We start from the raw sequence: 22,819 nt of genomic DNA on the forward strand, positions 1-22,819 counted from the left end.
GGAGGAGGAGGAGAAGGAGGGTGCTTTAGTGGAGGAAGCATACACCACCGCATATACCACCACCGAGCTGGGGCCCGCAATTCTGGGGGTGGGTAGGACGTGAGCGGTCCCAGGCTCTGACTCTGTCCCAGCCTCCACTAAATTCACCCAATGTGCCGTCAGGGAGATGTAGTGGCCCTGCCCGCCTGTGCTTGTCCACGTGTCCGTTGTTAAGTGGACCTTGGCAGTAACCGCGTTGGTGAGGGCGCGTACAATGTTGCGGGAGACGTGGTTGTGCAGGGCTGGGACGGCACATCGGGAAAAGTAGTGGCGACTGGGAACTGAGTAGCGCGGGGCCGCCGCCGCCATCATACTTTTGAAGGACTCCGTTTCCACAACCCTATACGGCAGCATCTCAAGGCTGATAAATTTGGCTATGTGGACGGTTAACGCTTGAGCGTGCGGGTGCGTGGCGGCGTACTTGCGCTTGCGCTCAAACACTTGCGCTAGCGACGGCTGGACGGTGCGGTGCGAGACATTGGTGGATTGCGTCGAGGACAGCGGAGGTGAGGGTGTGGGTGCAGGCCAGGAGACGGTAGTGCCTGTGTCCTCAGAGCGGGGTTGGATCTCAGTGGCAGGTTGGGGCACAGGGGGAGAGGCAGCGGTGCAAACCGGAGGCGGTGAACGGCCTTCGTCCCACCTTGTGGGGTGCTTGGCCATCATATGTCTGCGCATGCTGGTGGTGGTGAGGCTGTTGGTGGTGGCTTCCCGGCTGATCTTGGCGCAACAAAGGTTGCACACCACTGTTCGTCGGTCGTCAGGCGTCTCTGTGAAAAACTGCCAGACCTTAGAGCACCTTGGCCTCTGCAGGGTGGCATGGCACGAGGGTGCGCTTTGGGAAACAGTTGGTGGATTATTCGGTCTGGCCCTGCCTCTACCCCTGGCCACCGCACTGCCTCTTGCAACCTGCCCTGCTGCTGCCCTTGCCTCCCCCTCTGAAGACCTGTCCTGAGTAGGGGTTGCAAACCAGGTGGGGTCAGTCACCTCATCGTCCTGCTGCTCTTCCTCAGAATCCTCTATGCGCTCCTCCCTCGGACTTACTGCCCTTACTACTACCTCACCGATAGACAACTGTGTCTCATCGTCATCGTCCTCCTCACCCACTGAAAGGTCTTGAAACAGTTGCCGGAAGTCCCCAGCCTCATCCCCCGGACCCCGGGAACTTTCCAATGGTTGGGCATCAGTGACGATAAACTCCTCTGGTGGGAGAGGAACCACTGCTGCCCTATCTGAGCAGGGGCCCGAGAACAGTTCCTGGGAGTCTTCCCGCTCCTGAGCATGTGTCATTGTAGTGGAGTGAGGAGGCTTGGAGGAAGGAGGAGCAGCAGACAGAGGATTCGGTTTTGCAGCAGTGGACGGCGCAGAACTGTGGGTGGACGATAGGTTGCTCGAAGCACTTTCTGCCATCCACGACAGGACTTGCTCACACTGCTCATTTTCTAATAAAGGTCTCCCGCGTGGACCCATTAATTGTGCGATGAATGTGGGGACGCCAGAAACGTGCCTCTCTCCTAATCGCGCAGCAGTCGGCTGCGATACACCTGGATCAGGAGTTCAGCCTGTGCCCACACTCTCACTTGGCCCTCCGCGTCCTCGGCCGCGTCCACGTCCTCTAGGCCTACCCCTCAGCATGCTGTATTACCAGTGATTTGATTTCCCAGCCAGGAAATAAATTGGCGCAAGCCTGCTGTTAAACTTTGCTGGGTGCGTATGATTTTTGTTTAAGTTCTCCACCCAGCACACACGTACCCAGAACGCTGAGGACTGTCAGAGGCAGGCCAAATAGAATAGTTGCCCTTTTTTGTTAAAGGAAATGCCCACTGCGTATATTCAATCAATAATAAATGTGTTGTGGCCCTGCAGTGTGTCACAGAACTTCAGTGTTGCACAGTTATTAACTACAGCAGAGCGGTGATTTCCCAGCCAGGAAATAAATTGGCGCAAGCCTGCTGTTAAACTTAGCTGGCTGCGTATGATTTTTTTTACGTTCTCCACCCAGCACACACGTACCCAGAACGCTGAGGACTGTCAGAGGCAGGCCAAATACAATAGTTGCCCTTTTTTTTTAAAGGAAAGGCCCACTGCGTATATTCAATCCATAATAAATATGTTGTGGCCCTGCAGTGTGTCACAGAACTGCAGTGTTGCACAGTTATTAACTACAGCAGAGCGGTGATTTCCCAGCCAGGAAATAAATTGGCGCAAGCCTGCTGTTGAACTTAGCTGGCTGCGTATGATTTTTTTTACGTTCTCCACCCAGCACACACGTACCCAGAACGCTGAGGACTGTCAGAGGCAGGCCAAATACAATAGTTGCCCTTTTTTTTTTAAAGGAAAGGCCCACTGCGTATATTCAATCAATAATAACTGTGTTGTGGCCCTGCAGTGTGTCACAGAACTGCAGTGTTGCACAGTTATTAACTACAGCAGAGCGGTGATTTCCCAGCCAGGAAATAAATTGGCGCAAGCCTGCTGTTAAACTTAGCTGGCTGCGTATGATTTTTTTTATGTTCTCCACCAGCACACACGTACCCAGAACGCTGAGGACTGTCAGAGGCAGGCCAAATAGAATAGTTGCCCTTTTTTTTTTAAAGGAAAGGCCCACTGCGTATATTCAATCAATAATAACTGTGTTGTGGCCCTGCAGTGTGTCACAGAACTGCAGTGTTGCACAGTTATTAACTACAGCAGAGCGGTGATTTACCAGCCAGGAAATAAATTGGCGCAAGCCTGCAGGCCAAATAGAATTTTTGCCCTTTTTTTTTTAAAGGAAAGGCCCACTGCGTATATTCAATCAATAATAAATATGTCTTCTGGCCCTGCCTACACAATTCTGTCCCTGGAGTATTACTGCAGGGCGCAATGCTCTGCACGGCCGATTTGGGAAAAAAAAAAAGTGCAACACTGCTAACAGCAGCCTCCACAGTACTGCACACTGTTAGATGTGGCCCTAAGAAGGACCGTTGGGGTTCTTGAAGCCTACACTAACTCCTAACACTCTCCCTGCCTAACCACCACTTCTGTCCCTGTAGTATTACTGCAGGGCGCAATGCTCTGCACGGCCGATTTGGAAAAAAGAAAAAAAAGTGCAACACTGCTAAAAGCAGCCTCCACACTACTGCACACGGTTAGATGTGGCCCTAAGAAGGACCGTTGGGGTTCTTGAAGCCTACACTAACTCCTAACGCTCTCCCTATAGCAGCTCCGGCACCAACAGCACTGTCCCTCAGCTATCTCACAAGGCATCTGTGGCGAGCCGCGGGAGGGGCCGACTTTTATACTTGGGTAACAGCTGATCTCCCCAGCCACTCACAGCAGGGGGGTGGTAAAGGGCTGGAACATCACAGGGAGAAGTTGTAATGCCTTCCCTGTCTTTCAATTGGCCAGAAAAGCGCGCTAACGTCTTAGAGATGAAAGTGAAAGTAACCCGAACATCGCGTGGTACTCGTTACGAGTAACGAGCATCCTGAACACGCTAATATTCGCCCGAGCATCAAGCTCGGACGAGTACGTTCGCTCATCTCTAGTTGTTATTCCTTATACTGCTGAGGTAACATGAAAGCTGTGCTGTAATTGGTTGTTATATATTATACTGTTGAGGTAACATGAAAGCTGCGATATGATTGGTTGCTATTTCTTACACTGCTGAGGTATAATAAAAGCTGTGTTGTAATTTGTTGCTATTTCCTATACTGCCGAGGTAACATGAAAGCTGCGCTGTGATTGGTTGCTATTCCTTATACTGCTGAGGTAACATGAAAGCTGTACTGTGATTGGTTGCTATATATTATACTGCTGAGGTAACATGAAAGCTGTGCTATGATTGGTTGCTACTTCTTATACTACTGAGGTTACATGAAAGCTGTGCTGTGATTGGTTGCTATTACTTATACTGCTGAGGTAACATAAAAGCTGTGTTGTAATTTGTTGCTATTTCCTATAGTGCTGAGGTAACATGAAAGCTGCGCTGTGATTGGTTGCTATTCCTTATACTGTTGAGGGAACATGAAAGCTGTGCTGTAATTGGTTGCTATATATTTTACTGCTGAGGTAACATGAAAGCTGTGCTGTGATTGGTTGCTTCTTCTTATACTACAGAGGTTCCATGAAAGCTGTGCTGTGATTGGTTGCTATTACTTATACTGCTGATGTAACATAAAAACTGTACTGTGATTGGTTGCTAATTCTTATACTGCTGAGGTAACATGAATGATGCACTGTGATTGGTTGCTTTTTCTTATACCGTCTAGGTAACATGAAAGCTGCGATGTGATTGGTTGCTATTTCTTACATTGCTGAGGTATACTGAAACCTGTGCTGTGATTCATTGCTATTTCCTATAGTGCTGAGGTAACATGAAAGCTGCGCTGTGATTGGTTGTTACTTTCTAAACTGCTGAGGTAGCATGAAAGCTGCACTGTGATTGGTTGTGATATCTTATACTACTTTGGTTACATGAAAGCTGTGCTGTGATTGGTTGTTATATATTATACTGCTGAGGGAACATAAAAGCTGTGCTGTGATTGGTTGCTCTTTGTTATACTGCTGAGGTAACAGGAAAGCTGTGCCATGACTTTTTGCTATTTCTTATACTGCTGAGGTAACATGAAAGCTGCGCTGTGATTGGTTGTTATTTCTTATACCACTGTGGTAACATAAAAGCTGCGCTGTGATTTGTTGCTATTTCCTATAGTGCTGAGGTAACATGAAAGCTGCGCTGTGATTGGTTGCTATTCCTCATACTGCTGAGGTAACATGAATGCTGTGCTGTGATTGGTTGCTATATATGATACTGCTGAGGTAACATGAAAGCTGTGCTGTGATTGGTTGCTATTACTTATACTGCTGAGGTAACATAAAAGCTGTGCTGTGATTGGTTGCTATTTGTTATACTGCTGAGGTAACATGAATGATGTGCTGTGATTGGTTGCTTTTTCTTATACTGCTGAGGTAACATGAAAGCTGCGATGTGATTGGTTGCTATTCCTTACATTGCTGAGGTATACTGAAACCTGTGCTGTGATTCATTGCTATTTCCTATTGTGCTGAGGTAACATGAAAGCTGCGATGTGATTGGTTGCTATTCATTACCCTGCTGAGATAACATGAAAGCTGTGCTGTGATTGGTTGCTATATATTATATCGCTGAGGTAACATGAATGCTGTGCTGTGATTGGTTGCTATATATTATACCACTGAGGTAACATGAATGGTGCGCTGCTATTTCTTATATTGCTGAGGCAGAAAAAAAGCTGCGCTGTGATTAGTTGCTATGTCTTATACTGCTGAGGTAACATGAAAGCTGTGCTGCGATTGGTTGTTATATATTATGCGCTGAGGTAACATGAAAGCTGCGCTGTGATTGGTTGCTATGTCTTGTACTGCTGAGGTAACATGAAAGCTGCGCTGTGATTGGTTGTTATATATCATACCACTGAGGTAACATGAAAGCTGCGCTTTGATTGGTACTTATCTATATATATAAAAACAAATGTCTGTCTGTCTGTCTTCGCAGCAACGTGCGACGGGTAAGCTAGTATGTATATATTCTTTATATAACCCCTGCGATCTATTCCCTGGATAACATGCAGTTGTGACTGGCATTGCCTATACATCAGTGTGCTTATGCCTAGATGATATAAGCAGTGTCATAGTTAAAAAGGCCTGTATCTAATGGTCCAATATATCGACAAATGCTGCCGTGTGAGCACCCACCACGGGACACGCCATTCTCCCAAAAGAAAAAGGGAAGAGAACAAAATAGAGATTAGCGAACGTACTCGTTATGAGTACTTACGCACCCGAGTACCGCCATTTTTGAGTACATCAGTACTCGCGCGCAAAGATTCGGGGGGCGCCGTGGCGGCACGGGGGGTTGCAGCGGGGAGTGGGGGGGAGAGGGAGAGAGAGAGGGCTCCCCCCTGTTCCCCGCTGCTACCCCCCGCACCGCCACGCCTCTCCCCGCCCCCCTGAAGTACTCATAACGAGTACGTTCGCTCATCTCTAGAACAAAACTAATCATCCAATAAAAATAGTTTGGACCAGATGTGCAAGAAGTTTTTGGCATGGGGTTATCCCGCACAGCTCATTAGTATTCTTCGCTCTAAAGCACATGCTGTAACTCGTGATGATCTTCTTGCTTAAAAAACAGACAAGGGCAAGAATGATCGCATCCAATTTGTTTCTACTTTTTGTGCTCAAAATGTCAGGTTAACATAGAGTATGTTTATTCTAACAAAAAGAGGGTGCTTTCCCTCTGTGAGCTGTGCTTGTTGCAGCAATCTCATTAAGGGAGACATATACATCCTAGTACGGGGCAGATATACCATATTAACAACAGATTCTCTTGCCTATCCTCGTTTGTCATTTACATCAGGGAAACTACAACTGAAGTCAAATTACGCATTGCCAAACATAAAAGCACCATTAGGACTAGTGTGAGGGTATATGTATAAATTTCCATATGTTTTTTATGCTTTTATACCTGTATGCAAGTTCTATTCAAAGTTAAAATGAGAAAAACTTATATGTCGCCTTACATCAGATATTCCAAGGCTTTTGCAAGGCTGAGAGAGATGTGTCCAGAAATTCAGAGATGATACAGAACCAGACACGAAGGCCGTGTGCTTGGCTGTTTTCCCAGAAGCGCCATATCTAGATAACGACTGTTCAACTACGTATATAACTTTCACTGTCTCAGGCTGGAAATCCGGACTTTACATATATGGTTGTGCGGTGAATTTGAGCCAATGAGCCCATCACCCATTCCTAGTGATGAGACCAAAGGGTATAAGATCCCATGTAATCTGTAATAAAGTGCAGTCATGTCCCCGTGTGAGGAACTATACCAGACCTCCGTGTGTGGTGTCTCTTCCTTACCGCCGGCAGCGGGGAATTTGGGGTGGGCCTGATTGGTGCTGTACGCAGAATTTACCCTTCCAATGGCGCCCAGAAGTGGGGCGGTAAAACTGGAGCCGTACAGCGCAGTCCACCCGGATCCACGCCACGGGGAAGCCGTCCTGCTGCAAACCGAGCCTGATCAACTCACAGAACTCCAGGTAAGACCGGCATATATTTATGTTGTGTTTTACACTGAGAGTCTTGCAGCGGGAGGGACTTTCTGTGTTTTGTGACCGGACGAGTTCTACACGGTAACTCGTGGGCTTCGGGTTTGCCGTCAGGGACCACTGACCGTGATATGCGCACCAATCGCTCACCCAGGAACTAGTCTGTAGTCTATTTGTTGCTGAAGTCCATAGTGTTTTTAATGATAGTGGAGATTGTTTGTTGTATCTGCAGAATTTTTTTCTCTTTCTTTTCATTTAGTCTCATAAGAGAGGGGACCCTCGGTTGTTTTTCCAGTATATAAGGGGCTAACAATTTGATTTAAGAGGGATGCATTTTGTGAGACAGGCTTCATAGGAGAAGGCACCCTCGGTTGTTTTGCCTTATATATGGGGCTAACGATTTGATTTCAGAGGGATGCATTCTGTGAGGCTGGTTCCATAGGAGAAGAGACCTTCGGTTGTTTTGCCGGTATATAAGGGGCTGACAATTTGGAATTAAGAAGGATACATTCTATGGAGCGTGTTATTATTATCATTGTTGTTCTAATATGCGTAAGACCTTATTAAAGAAGACGGAGCCCTTTATGGGCCACCGCCGTGTGGATCAATTGATGGAGGAGAGACAGTAGGAGAGACAAGGGTCCCAATCTGTAAAATGTAAGAAAACTTATGAAAATGTGTGACATCAACCCGCACGGTAGATTACAATATAGGGACTGGGAGGAGGTCTTTAGGACCAAGAAGGGCGCCTTGAAAGACCAAGGTTTGCTAGAAAGTGCGGGAGTGAGGAGGAGAGAGAGACAGAGAAAGTTAAGTATGTACACGTATTAAGAAAGTATCCGTAAGTGAAATGTTGGAAAGTACAGTAAGTGATGAAGAGGGTGGCGGGAGAGTGTCTATTGAAGGTTACATTGGCAGTTAGGTAGGGAGAGAAGTATGGGGAACAAGCAAAGTCGAGAGGAAAGTTACAAGACATGTGATTTGTTGGCAGAGAGAGGGGAAAAGGTGTATAATACTAGATAGATATAGATGTATGTGTGTATATATGTATATATGTGCAAATGGTTAACTGAGCTTGCTTTTAAAGGAGAAGGATTGTTTACTTGAAGCTGCAGCCTGTGTCTAGCTTTCCAAGGCCAAGAAGTTGTTTTGCAAAGGTGGGGGCTTTCAGACTTGACTCAAACTCAGGGTCATGCATTCTAAAATACTTCAGCGTTTAATACAGCATATAATAGCTTCAGTACATAAGAAAGATAGAATGTCTCAGTCACTCAGCAAATTTTTTCACATAATTTGTCAAAAATAGCGCTCATTCACAATCTCATCTCAATAGAATCATGTACTTTATAACATTATAGCACTCACCTCAATGTTTTTCAACTGATGTATGTTTGTTTGTCAAACTTTTTTTGTCTGTGCATCTGTGTCTACTGGGACACCTTCAATGGGGGTGACAGAGCAGACTTGAGCGCATGGATGGATGAGAGTTAATGCCCAGTGTTCAGGCTGTGGTGAATGTAAAATGTGTGATGCAGGTATTGACTGGGGATAATAGTCCCCCCCCCCCAATGCGTAAGACTTTACTTGTTTAAGATGTGGATGCTTAGACTGTTAAGCTTAAATGAAGGTGTGAAAAAAAAGACGCAAGCGACCAGTATCGAGGGGGTGGAGCTAGATGATGTAAAGGATGTAATGTTTCATCCCTCTTGTCCACAAGGGAGGGGGTGAGGATCTTGAGCAGCTAGTAAAAGTTTATTTTTATTTTTTTTTCTCTCTCTCAAATTTGATAAGACATTGCAGGCAGGATCTGATTAATAATGAATTTGCTTAAAGGATATCACATTTCAAATATTAATAGGTGTTTGTAGATTATTCTGCTCCTGATGTAACTCATGTCTCTGTTATTGGTGCTAACATCTTACAGGCCTTATCTGCATCCATCAAATCTTTTTACAATGTTATACTACCTTGAACTCGGTTACTCTTCTTACAATTGAGTACCCTGGTTCAAAGGGGCGGAGGAGAAGGCATAGGTGATCTAGGTATTGCAAATCAGCCATTTTTAAAATTTTTTGCAACAAGGTTCTGATCTTTTTGAAATAGAATATCAGCATGATTGTCAGGCATTGATGCAACAAGAAAATTTAACTTTTAAAAAGTTACTGAATGCCCTTATTAACAATACATATTTTGAGTTGTTTTTTATAGATGGTACCAGGGGTGATTGACGACTCCACACTGGATATGCAGTGGTCACACAACAAGATGTCCTAAAAGCAGAATGCCTCCGCATGTCGCAGCACAAGAAGCGGAACTAAAGGTACTCACTGAGGCGAGTAGAGTGGCAGAAGGTAAGACGGCAAACAATTACACTGACTCCCGGTATGCATTTGGCATAGCTCATGATTACGGCCCAAAATGGAAGGCCAGACAGTTTTTTACCTCAGCAGGACAACCAATTAAGAATGGTGCAGCGGTGCAGAGTCTCACGGAGGCCGTACTTCTACCTAACAAAGTGGAGAGCTCACACCAATTCCTACACCGGAGAAACAAGAGGCAATGCCATCACAGACCACACAGCAAGGCAGCGGCCCTGAAGCCATGGAAGAAAAGAAGAAAAGAAGAATTTGACAAAAATCTTGGACTTTGATAAAAACTTTGGACTTTGATATGCTAAAGACTTTACAGTTACAAGCCAGCAAGAAAGAAAAAGACAAATGGACTAAATATGGGAGCAGCAGAAACAGGATGGTGTATGGTGAACAGTCAACAGCACTTGCCCACCACGATCCCTGTGCCCCATGATGGCCCAGCTGACGCACGGAAAGACGCACCTCTCAAAGCAGCAATGATGTCGACCCTTGAACAAGGACGGGTGGCTCCAGGGTTTTCTGTAGCTGCTGCATCATTTGTCCAATTTTGCATGATCTTTGCCGTAAAGCAACAGGGCAGAAGTAAATTTGCCACATAACACTTGCCTGGGCCACTCTACCCATTTCAAGGATTGCAAATTGGCTACACTCAGCTCCCACTTGTTGGGAAGTATGAATATGTGCTTGTTGTTGTTGATGTCTTTTCAGGTTGGAGACCTACCCTGTTACCAAAGTAAATAAGCAGGTAGCCGCACAGAAGCTCATGAATGAGGTAATCTGCAGATATGGGGTACTGGATGTGATTGAGTCAAACAAAGGTACACACTTCACAGGTGAAATAATGCAACACATCATGTCTGCTTTGGGTATATTCCAGGCTTTTCACACACCCTACTATTCACAGAGTAGTGGGAAAGTAGATACAAAAGCCAATGGAGAAAACGGGCAAATCTTGAATTGAGTGCCTTCCATTAGTTCTTTTCCAGGAGGATACATGCCACAGTAGCTGAGTTTGGGGAATGATTTTCTTGTTAATTTTGTCATAGGCCTCTCCAAGGAATTGTTAGTAATCCATTCTGCAGTCTCTGCTTTTCTCCCAGGTCCTACAGATGAGTGTCATAATCTGAAACCAGGTGACAGGGTCTATGTGAAAAAGTTTGAAAGAGAAACACGGTTTGACGGTCCCTACCAGATGTTGCTCACCACCCCAACTGCAGTCAAGCTTGAAGGAAAGCCCACTTGGATCCACACTTCGCACTGCAAAAACTCATGATCCTGCATATCCTTTACATGCTATGGGCAGGGTGGGGACCTGGGCGGAAGTGGCTGTCACAGTGACATTGTGGTACAATTCCTCTAACACACACCTTTGACTACTGTACACTAGCCACCTGTTTCAGGGATCAGAACAAATTAATACAATCAAATGTGCAATATGAGGACTACACAATCCAACACCGCATCGTGCTAAGAGATAAGTTGACACTCCAGGTGGTAACTTTGATCCACATGTATACATAGATGCAATAGGAGTGCCAAGGGGGGTGCCAGATGAATTTAATTCTAGAGATCAGGTTAAAGCAGGTTTTGAGTCCTTATTTGCTATTGTCACTGTTAATAATAATGTAGATTGGATGAATTATATCTATTACAATCAGCAGAGGTTTGTAAACTACACCAGAGATGCTTTTGCAAGGGTTAGCTGACCAGTTAGGGCCCACTGCATCCATGGCGTTCCAAAATAGAGTGGCCGTGGATATGATTTTAGTAGAAAGAGGTGGGATATGTAACTTCCTGTTCGTGTATTATCCCTTTGATCAAAAAGAGTATGAGTAAGGGACTGGACAATGTGACACCAACATTTCCCTTGTTTGAAAAAGATGAAGAGCCAGTTCCGATAATGCCAACCACGTACAGTACGTTACCAGAAGAATGGAGAAATGTACTAGTACTGCGCCTGCCCCGATCTCCTAAGATGGATTGTCAGTGGAATTCCCATTTGCCTAGGGTTAGTGCAGAAGACCTTAGGTTCGAGCGAGGGCACACTCTGCGGGGTGTTAACTTGTACAGATAGAGGATATGGATGCCCGGAAATAAGCCCAGGGAATCCATGGCCTCCTTCTGAGGTGAGGTAGGGATCCCCCCTTTTAGGAGTAGGTACTTACGGGCAGTGGGGAAACCCTGACGCAAGGGAGAGGCGACCGAGGAAGAGTGCAAGGTCTGGTGCTTGATCTCCATATAAGTTTTTAGGGGGGTTTGTGAGGGTATATGTATATATTGCCATATGTTTTTTATGCTTTTATACCTGTATGCAAGTTCTATTCAAGTTAAAATGAGAAAAACTTATATGTCGCCTTACATCAGATATTCCAAGGCTTTGCAAGGCTGAGAGAGATGTGTCCAGAAATTCAGAGATGATACAGAACCAGACACGAAGGTCGTGTGCTTGGCTGTTTTCCCAGAAGCGCCATATCTACATAACGACTGTTCAACTACGTATATAACTTTCACTGTCTCAGGCCGGAAATCCGGACTTTACATATATGGTTATGCGGTGAATTTGAGCTAATGAGCCCATCACCCATTCCTAGTGATGAGACCAAAGGGTATAAGATCCCATGTAATCTGTAATAAAGTGCGCAGTCATGTCCCCGTGTGAGGAACTATACCAGACCTCCGTGTGTGGTGTCTCTTCTTTACCGCCAGCAGCGGGGAATTTGGGGTGGGCCTGATTGGTGCTGTACGCAGAATTTACCCTTACACTAGCAATGTTGATGTCCCCGTGGCTAAGCATTTCATTGAGGCAGAACATACCATAAGCCAACTTAGGTATAGAATCATAGATGGAGTTCCAAAATTATATCGAGGTGGTGATAAAATAAACCTAAGCAGCTAGAATTACAGTGGTTGTTTAATTTGGACTCTATGTACCCTCGTGGTTTAAATCTAGAGTACAGTCCAGGTCCTTTTCTGTCAGAAAAATATCACAGGTCTGCGATGAAAAAATTGTAGCATATTTAGTTAGTGGGTTTAACAGTATTTTTTGTGCTGATTACGGTAAAAATTGTGAAAAAATTCCATCACCCCTAGATAAGTCACAAATTTCACCTGAAATTTTCCTATTTTCAGGGTTTTTCAGGTTCGGTACGCGTACGACAACGAATCTAAACTGTCTGCTAGGCGTGACCTTGACTGCAGTCAGTGACTCAGTGTGGAGCCAGCCACTGTGGTGTACGCATCAAACAGTTTTGTGATACGGTATTTAGAAGAAATGGCTACTAGAAGATGTGTCAACTCTCCTAACTGTTTCTGTTATATTTGTGGGTCTTATACCGTCAAGAAGCAACAAAGGAACATTTCTAATTTTGTTCAGAAGGTGTATTTTCCATACTTTGGTATGAAATTAGGGGACCAAGATAAATCTTGGGCTCCCCATATAGTGTGTTCTGTGTGTGTTGAAGAACTGAGACAATGGTTTTAAGGTAAGAAGAAATCATTTCGTTTTGGAGTACCCATGGTTTGGAGAGAGCATAAAAATCACAGTGATGACTGTTATTTTTGTTCTTATTCAGTCCAAGGTTTCAATTTAAAAAACAGGAAGGACAGTTCATACCCAACCAACATACGTTCGGCTATTCGCCCTGTTCCTCATGGACCTGACTTGCCTATTCCTTCACCTACGGATACCCTGGACAATATTTTAGACGATTTAGACCAAATCTCACATAGTAGCAGCGATAATGATGACAGCTATGATCCAGGTACCAATGACCCTGAACTTTTCTCTCAATCAGACTTGAACGATTTAGTATGAGATCTGGGCCTACCAAAGGATTTAGCAGAAGTGTTAGGGTCTAGACTTAAAGAAAGACATATGTTAGCCTCCGGTGTTTCATTTTCATGGTACCGACATAGAGAAAAGGAATTTGTCCCTTTTTTTACACAAGAGGGTGAACTAGTTTTCTGCAACAATGTACCTGGAATCATGGAAATGTTCAACATAACGTATGACCCAGAGGAATGGAGACTTTTCATAGATTCGTCAAAAAGGAGTTTGAAAGCCGTACTTCTTCATAATGGTAACCAATATGCTTCTGTGCCTGTTGGACACTCAGTCCATTTTAAAGAATGCTACGAAAATCTTGGGTTTGTTCTTAATAAGCTCAGCTACTCTGACCATAAATGGACCATTTGTGGGGATTTGAAAGTTATTTCCATGTTACTAGGTCAACAAAGTGGTTACACAAAGTTTCCATGTTTCCTCTGTGAATGGGATAGCCGTGACAGGAAACAACACTATGTCAAGCAGACCTGGCCAATCAGAAAGGCTCTTATTCCTGGAGTTAAAAATGTTGAAAGACAAAGTTTAGTGGATCCTAAAAAGATCTTACTTCCACCACTTCATATCAAATTGGGACTAATGAAACAGTTTGTGAAAGCATTACACAACGAAGGAGAGTGTTTCAAGTATCTTTGTGAACAGTTTCCTGGTCTATCAGATGCTAAGCTGAAAGAGGGAGTCTTTGTTGGGCCTGACATAAGAAAACTTTTAAAAGATGAAATCTTTGTCACTAAAATGGAAATGGAAGAAAAAAATGCCTGGAATTCATTTAAACTTGTTGTAACAGGCTTTCTTGGAAATAAAAAAGACCCAAACTACAAAACTTTGGTTGCTGAATTGTTACAAAACTACAAAATCTTGGGCTGCAACATTAGTGTCAAAGTCCATTTCCTTCACTCACATCTGGACTACTTTCCAGAAAATCTTGGGGCTGTAAGTGAGGAACAAGGAGAACGTTTCCATCAAGATCTAAAAGAAATGGAGCGCAGATACCAAGGTCGATGGAATGTCAACATGATGGCAGACTACTGTTGGATGTTAAAAAGGGAAAATTCACAAGAACACAGCCGAAAAAGTACCAAAAGAAGCTTTGATGGAAAAAGAAAACGTTTTTACAAAGACTTATAATAACTTTGCAACACATGTGTATCACTATTATGCTTATTTTAGCTAGGTATTGTTGGGTTTTTTTGCTTTTACTTCATGTTAAAATAAAAACGAATAAAAATTTTTCCGGTTTTTGTATTTTTTCCAAATACTTCAACTTTATTTTGTAGGCAAGCCTTACGTGATAGAAAAAAAAACATGTCATTTTTTAAATCTGTGCAAAAAACTACATAAAGATGATTTAACAAAATCAAAACAATTTTTAAAAAAGTTTTTTTTGCAGACCTGTTTGAGTACGTAATTTTTTTTTATGATGGTGGGTACGTCATCATAGCATGTGTACACATTCTATAATTGTAAGTGGGTCCATTTTATGTTTTATGCTTTGTCTGATGTTAAACTATTTTTATTGGATGATTAATTTTGTTCTCCTCCCTTTTTCTTTCGGCAGAATGCCATGTCCCGTGGTGGGTGCCCACACGGCACCATTTGTCTTACACACATTTATTGATATATTTGACCATTGAATACGGTCCATTTAACTGGAGGATGGTCATAATGTATGGCTCTATGCTATATTGTGGATGGCATGGGGTCAATTTTGGTCACTCTTTGGAGTATATAACAGTACCTATGTATTTAAAAATTTTACGAAATAAAGATTGGACAAGATGATTTGCACTATTCATGGCTTTATTGTGACATAACTTGATATTTAGGTCTATACAGGCTGGTTTAAGGATGGATTTAGATACATATATGGAGTATGTATCTATTTGTTGCTTGATGTTTTGACTCTCTAGTAAACCTATATGACACTACCTAATATCTATAAATCATCTAGGCAAAAGCACATTGATCTATAGGCAATGCCAGTCACAACTGTATAAGAAATAGCAACCAATCACAGCGCAGCTTTTATGTTACCTCAGCAGCATAATGAATAGCAACGAATCACAGCGCAGCTTTCATGTTGCCTCAGCAGTATAATATATAGCAACCAATCACAGCGCAGCATTTATGTTATCTCAGCAGTATAAGGAATAGCAACCAATCACAGCGCAGCTTTCATGTTACCTCAGCAGTATAAGTAAAAACAACCAATCACAGCACAGCTTTCATGTTACCTCAGCAGTATAAGGAATAGCAACCAATCACAGTGCAGCTCTCATGTTACCTCAGCAGTATATTATATAACAACCAATCACAGCGCAGCTTTCATGTTACCACAGCAGTATAAGGAATAGCAACCAATCACAGCGCAGCTTTCATTTTACCTCAGCAGTATAAGAAATAACAACCAATCACAGCGCAGCTTTTATGTGACCTGAGCAGTATAAGAAATATCAACCAATCACAGTGCAGCTTTAATGTTACCTCAGCAGTATAAGAAATAGCAACCAATCACAGCGCAGCTTTCCTGTGACCTCAGCAGTATAAAGAAAAGGAACCAATCACAGTGCAGCTTTCATGTGACCTGAACAATATAATATGTAACAACCAATCACAGCGCAGCTTTCATGTGACTTGAGCAGTATAAGAAATAGCAACCAATCACAGCACAGCTTTCATGTTACCTCAGCATTCCCAATATCCAACAATTGTTTTGCGAAACGTTCGGTGGATGCATCATTTTCTGGTTGAACACGCATCCTGTTGCTCGTAATGCCTTTTTCTTTCGTGCTTGAGAAGCAAATCGAACGTTCTACGTCTGGGGGGCATAACTGTCGACGATGCTCGCACGCGCCCCACCTATCGTAGGATAAATTTACTATGCCAGTAATCTTCGCAGGAGTGTACTCAACAACTTCCCAAAGTTTCATGGCGATCGGATGAATGGTGTAGTAATGCATAAAGGACAGACAGACAGACATACATTCATTTTTATATATACAGATGAGTGATCATTGCATGGTGGAGTTTTTGCACTCATATTATCTACAGATATAATCATTCATCTACATATGTACTCTCTATTGAGAGCCTCATGATATTTACATTTATAACACACGGATGCTCATTTTTTGCGTAGGGTGTACGAATGTGTGTTGTCATGAATAGGTAGCACATTACAGATAGTCGATTGAGGGACTATTCTCTGAGATCTCGCAATGACATTAGAGGCTGGCGCATGCGCGGTAGTCTCATGTGTCGCACTTAGGTATCACTTGATTTTCTGAGCTACTAGTATAGCGCATGCGCTCTTAGCTTAACGGGACGCTGGTGTGCCACAGGATATGCTCTAATGCCCTGCACATCTGTGAAGCTGCTGATGAGAATGCACCTGCCATGGGACCTGTTGTGCCAATAGGAGAGGTAATGGGATGAGGGGTGTGTTTTAGTCGAATTGGGTGGTAGGTATTTGATTTGTGTATTTATATGTGATGCAGTGTACATGCATTTATGCTTGACAAAGACCGTGTTTAGGTCGAAACATTGCACTTTTTTAATGATGGAGTGAATAAAGTTTATAACTTTTTATCTACATGGGTTCCTATTAAAGGGAACCTGTCATCAACTTTGTTATGGGGTTCACAGGTGGGGGGAACGAGGAGTCTGGAAAGAGGTGTTTCATACTCCCCGGGCGCCGCGTTCCTGCCCTGAGTCCTTGCAAAAATATTCTTTCCACACAGCGTGACTCTCTTCAAAAGGCTCTGTGCACGCTCTCTCCCATTCATCTCTGTAGAAGCATGTGCACACAGGAACGTCTGAACAGTCACACTGCATGCGCAGCCAACACAAGGCACCTGGTGGGGATGAAACAGCTCTCCGGAATCCCTGTTGCATCACTTTTTTAGGCCTCCTTCATATGGGCGACAAAGTCACACGGTTTTGTTGTGTTGCTACAATGCTACAAATCGCATGTATGTGAAGCCCAAGCTTTCCTATGGGTTACTTCACACATGCAATGTTTTGTAGCATGCAACAACCCAACACAAAAACCTCACGGGTTCGGCGATATGCCCACAACTCGTGAGGTTTTGTAGCCCATGCTTCTCTATGGAGCCTTCCTCTCTGTTGGATCATACAAAAACGCAATTTTCGTGTGGTGCAATGCAACTTTGACAGTAGGAAATCCTACTGTCAAAGTCCTAATCTAAGCCCTGGCTGCAAGAAAAAATAAAAAAAACCACATACATTACCTCTCCGGCGCTGTCAACCCAGCCGCATCTTCTCGCGGGTTCCGACACTATTCACCTTCATCATCTTCTGGCTGGGGATTGAAAATTCCCACCTCCTGAAAGTGCTGTCTGTGATTGGCTGACGCTTAGCCAATCACAGCTATTCATCAAGTGCTGGCTCTGATTGGCTAAACATCAGCCAATCACAGCTAGTGCTTTTAGGAGGCGGGGATTTTTAATCCCTGGCCAAAAGAGATGAAGAAGAAAAGTGGCCAGAGACCCAGGGAGAAGCTGCAGCGGAGCCACGGACAGCGCGTCTAGGTAAATGTATGCTTTTTTTTTAAATTTCTGTAGTTAGGGTATATTTTTGGGGTAGGACTTGCCCCTAAAGGCCTCACTCCCCTCCCCGAAAATCCTCGAATGTGGTGCTACAAAGTCGCGCGACCTTGTAGAGCTACAAAATCACGATATTGCCGCGAGAAGACACAGTGATATCACACGGTGCAGCGATGCGATATCGCTGTGATTTTCTCGCCGCGATGCCGTGTCGCCCATGCAAAAGAGGCCTTAAGCCTATGACATAATTTATGAGGCTCAAATGTGATGACAGGTTCCTTTAAACACCTTAATGTGGACAAAATACACTTTAAGTGGCTACAAGAAGAATTTGTTTCCTCTGACTTCCTTCACTATGAAGGTTTTATGTTCATATACTTTAGTTCCAACATCTCCTGTGCATTTATGAAACTATTGGGGAACAATCACAGAACTACCAAACTATTTTAATGTTATCAAGTACATCAGATTCTATAAAATTTGCAATTTGTCTAAATGTTTAAAATGTTTGATATCTTTCTAGCCTGGTGATGTGTAATGTACGGTAGGAAATGTTCCCTCGTCATGAACAGACTAGAGTAAATCAGCAAAAAAGGTGCGTTTCATTATCAGGCCACCAATTAAGTAGCTCGACAGCCCCCCAGCAAATGCTCCAACAAACAAGAAGCAGGCAGCACAGAAGAACACGTATCATGGACCTACTTGTCGAGGACTAACCTCTGGACACAGCTGGAAAGGAAGAAAGAGAAATGCAAGCATATCACACCCTGAAGGCAGAGCTGATGAGACAGTAACTCAGAGCCCCGAACATAGATGACAAAGAAAACAGTTGATCGCTCAACTTATTTAAGATGTCACATTCAGTGGGTTTTCTCACTGACCAGACTTACCTGATGACTGGTGCTTTGTGGCAGAAATATTTGTAGGAAATATGAACCCTCTATGATATTACAAATGTATAATGCAGCAAATATTACTTTACATAAAGCTAAATTGAAATGGTTTCTTTAATTTCTTCTACTTTCTTTTGCTGTTTTATAGTCATAAACAAATCAGAACTTTTCCTCCTCTCTGTAGAACGACACACTATTGAGGTAAATAAGAGTCATTGCCAGGGCCTCAGTGCAAAACCTACAACAGGGTCCCCAACTACTACCGGTATGTATCATTTATAATACTGGAGACTTCTTATGTCATTGAGAGATATTTAGGACCCTAAACCCCATAACGACATTCGCCCTACAAGTACGATAGATGTGCTCAAGGACAGTATCACGCAGGCTCAGAGGCTGAACCTGATCCATATGCGGTGGGATACTATGTTATGCAGCTAACATCTATCTGTAGTGGCCAGGATATGACATAAATCTGGTCCTGGCCATTTAACATTTTGGGTATGTTGGTCAATAAAGACCATGATATCTGCGCAGTTAGGTAGAGGCAGGGGGCCCATCTGTTCCCTGACTGACTCTTCTTGGCATAGTGTTGTCAAGCTCTGCTTCAGTAGTTTTCAGTATTATATATTTCTGTTTGCAGTCTGATGGAAGGGTAACACCCAAAATATTGCTATTCCACACATCATCAAACCGTAGAGTTTTCTGGCCAACATGGATAATGTGATGGATATCCTTTCAATAGAGTGACAACCCCCACATGTTACCTGTGTAGGGGAGGTTAATGGCCTAAGACACGTGCACAAGCGGCATCCCTGCAAGTCAATATCAGACTTTTTAACAAGCCTTGTAACACTGACTGGGAATTGCAAGCCAAAGCCAGAATCTTCTCCAGAAGGAACAGAGAACCGTGTACAGACCGCTGTTTAAGGGGCATTGCCCCTCATCACTGTGCAGCAGGTTTCTAGCTTGGCTTTACAAGGTTATCTTCTCCTTTTGGGGAAGACTCTGGCTTTGGCTCACAATTCCCAGTCAATGTTAGAAGGCTTGTAAAAAGTGTGATGTTGACTTGCAGGAATGCTGCCTTCCAATAGGTGGCGCTGTAGAGGTATTGTTCCATCTTCCCAATTTAATGGAGTGTATAGGAATATCTCCTTTTGACAAGGAATATATAGTATAGTATGTTAGGCTGAAAAAAGACAATGTCCCACTAGTTCAGCCTGTTTTCATAGGAACACTCCATTGTCTTTTTTTTCATATATTTACAGGAACAAAGGAGCAGCACATCATGAGGCTCCACAAAAAGATGCTCCAGATTTGGTATTTCATAGAAGCTACAAGCATTTCATTAAATACACAGATAGTCTTTAAGCTGAGCATGTACCACACATTGTCTTGGCCCCACACTGCTGGACTTTGGACTAATGTCCACATATGAGATTGCAGCAAGTTATCTCAAAGTGTGTACTCCAGTCTATGTTCTGAACTATCAGCCACAATACTAATCAGCATCATTACAGACACAAAAAATGACGATTAACAAGAAGATTGCATCGTAGACACACTGAGGGATTTACCTATATAGCACAGCAATGACAAATACAGCCATGTGCAGCACACACGCCACTACTGCCCGCAGGGGAGGAAGGAGAGGGTCTGGGTGCAGAGTGCCATGGAGGGCTCGTTCATTGCCCATACTTCTAACGGAAAACGGTTGACTACAGAGTTCCGAACCTGTTCCAGAAGGGATCAGAATCCTCCTCTCGCTCAACGTCCAGGATAGGATCCCCACTGCGCAAAATCTTGGAGTAAATAAACTGGGCAGCAAAATACATAATTTGTATCCTTGTTGTGCTCTTTGCCCAAGACTACACAAAGCCAGGGCTAATGCACCCCACGCCGGCTTTCTGCTTGACTCCTCTGTTTCCTCTCTTTCAAGTTCAGATCAGAGGACACTGCGAAGCACGGAGGGTCTGACTATATATAGTGCTCCCCGTGCTGGCCAACCTGTCCCTGCCAATATCCCTCACACCTCGGATTATACTCTACTTTGAAGATGGAGAATTCACTAAGTCCCTTAGAGGCTTAACGACTATCTCTGTGCTGCATCACTGCCCTAGTTCATTACATTGTCAAGTTTAATCCTTTTACTGGATGGTAAGATGGAGCCAAGAAAGCTACAGTGATTGCCGAGAACTACTGCTAGAACTTACCGATAGGTAGGCACTACATGACGGTGCATACAATATTCTTGTGTGCTGCAAAGAATATGTAGGAAACCAGACTTACAGATAGTTTTCCCTCAGTCGTGTAACCCTTTACTGGTGGACTATTTTGTGCAATTTGCTTTCATTTTTGTATTGATACGTTCCAGGAGTCATAACATTTTTATTTTTTTGCCAACATAGCAATTCATCCCACAAAAAAACAAGGCCTCATATGGCTTGTTTGAGGCCTTTTTTTGTGGGATGAGTTGTAAGTAGAGATGAGCGAGCACCAAAATGCTCGGGTGCTCGTTACTCGAGACGAAATTATCGCGATGCTCGAGGGTTCGTTTCGAGTAATGAACCCCATTGAAGTCAATGGGCTACCCGAGCATTTTTGTATTTCGCTGATGCTCGCTAAGGTTTTCATGTGTGAAAATCTGGGCAATTCAAGAAAGTGATGGGAACGACACAGCAACGGATAGGGCAGGCGAGTGGCTACATGTTGGGCTGCATCTCAAGTTCACAGGTCCCACTATTAAGCCACAATAGCGGCAAGAGTGCCCCCCCTCCCAACAACTTTTACTTCTGAAAAGCCCTCATTAGCATGGCATACCTTAGCTAAGCACCACACTACCTCCAACAAAGCACAATCACTGCCTGCATGACACTTGGCTGCCACTTCTCCTTGGTTACATGCTGCCCAACCCCTCCCCCCCCCGCACGACAGTGTCCACAGCGTACACCAAATTGTCCCTGCCCAGCCTTCAGCTGCCCTCATGCCACGCCACCCTCATGTCTATTTATAAGTGCGTCTGCCAGAGGAAAAGTAGGCACACACTGCAGAGGGTTGGCATGGCTAGGCAGCGACCCCCCCATAAAAGGGGCGGGCCGATAGTCCACAATGCTGTACAGAAGCAATGAGAAATCCAATCCTGTGCCACCTCCATCTGGAGCTGCACACGTGGGCATAGCAATGGGGAACCTATGTGCCACACACTATTCATTCTGTCAAGGTGTCTGCATGCCCCAGTCAGACCGCGTTTTTTTTATAAATAGTCACAGCCAGGTCCAACTCCGCAATGGGAATTACGTGTGCACCCACAGCATGGGTGGTTCCCTGGAACCCACCGGCGGTACATAAAAATATCCCATTGCCCTACTCAGCAGAGCTAACGTCAGATACAATACAGGTGGGCTTCGGCCCACACTGCATGCCCCAACCTGACCCAATATGTACCTTAACAGTAACCTCGTTGGTGGTAATGTGGTGGTGACTGCGGACGTGGTAGCGCGGTTTTATGTAGTTGGTTTTAGGAATGTGGCCAGGATTAAGTGGGCCGTGGCGGGGGGATGGTGGTGGTGCTCTCTTGTTGTGTCGTTAAAGGTGAAATTCTTGGACTGCCACCAGACGGACTGTTAAGGAATTCAATGTTCCGTCAATATGCTGTGAGGCTCCAAATCAGAGGTGGTTATGGCGGCCGCCGTGAGAAAGCAATGAAACACAGAGATCAGGCCTGTGTCTAGAAGCAATCTGTGTTTATTCTGTACATTGTCATTTCTTATACAAAAAATAGAAGGAGTATCAGTAGGCGTATCAGTGCAAAGGCTAGTGTTACAAAGTTCAATCTGTTATACTGAGGTCAAAGTACTAAGGTGGTGAATAATTGCGTTTTCTCAATAAACATGGCTTCTTTTGTTGGAATGTAGACTGACTGTCTAGCACCTTGATTCTTTATCACAATCTACATTTTAATCACATGCCCTAGACAGCAGTTAATGATCGAAGCATTCCATTATCCTTTGATCATTGTAACGAGATTAACAAGATCTTGGAG

The 22,819-nt window shown here is 44.0% G+C and overlaps 1 protein-coding gene across 1 annotated transcript in view; it reads right to left on the reverse strand.

Moving 5' to 3' along the window:
• The window catches only part of LOC136625825 (L-threonine ammonia-lyase-like), a 164,933-nt gene extending 144,251 nt beyond the window's left edge, over positions 1 to 20,682 (reverse strand). The window contains exon 1 of the mRNA XM_066600348.1: positions 20,512 to 20,682. Coding sequence (XP_066456445.1) covers positions 20,512 to 20,612 — 101 coding nt within the window. The 5' untranslated portion in view covers positions 20,613 to 20,682. The remainder of the gene's footprint in view (positions 1 to 20,511) is intronic.
• Between the last annotated feature and the right edge of the window lie 2,137 nt (positions 20,683 to 22,819).

This window comes from Eleutherodactylus coqui, chromosome 4 (genome assembly GCF_035609145.1).
Source record: "Eleutherodactylus coqui strain aEleCoq1 chromosome 4, aEleCoq1.hap1, whole genome shotgun sequence".
Lineage (NCBI taxonomy): Eukaryota > Metazoa > Chordata > Amphibia > Anura > Eleutherodactylidae > Eleutherodactylus > Eleutherodactylus coqui.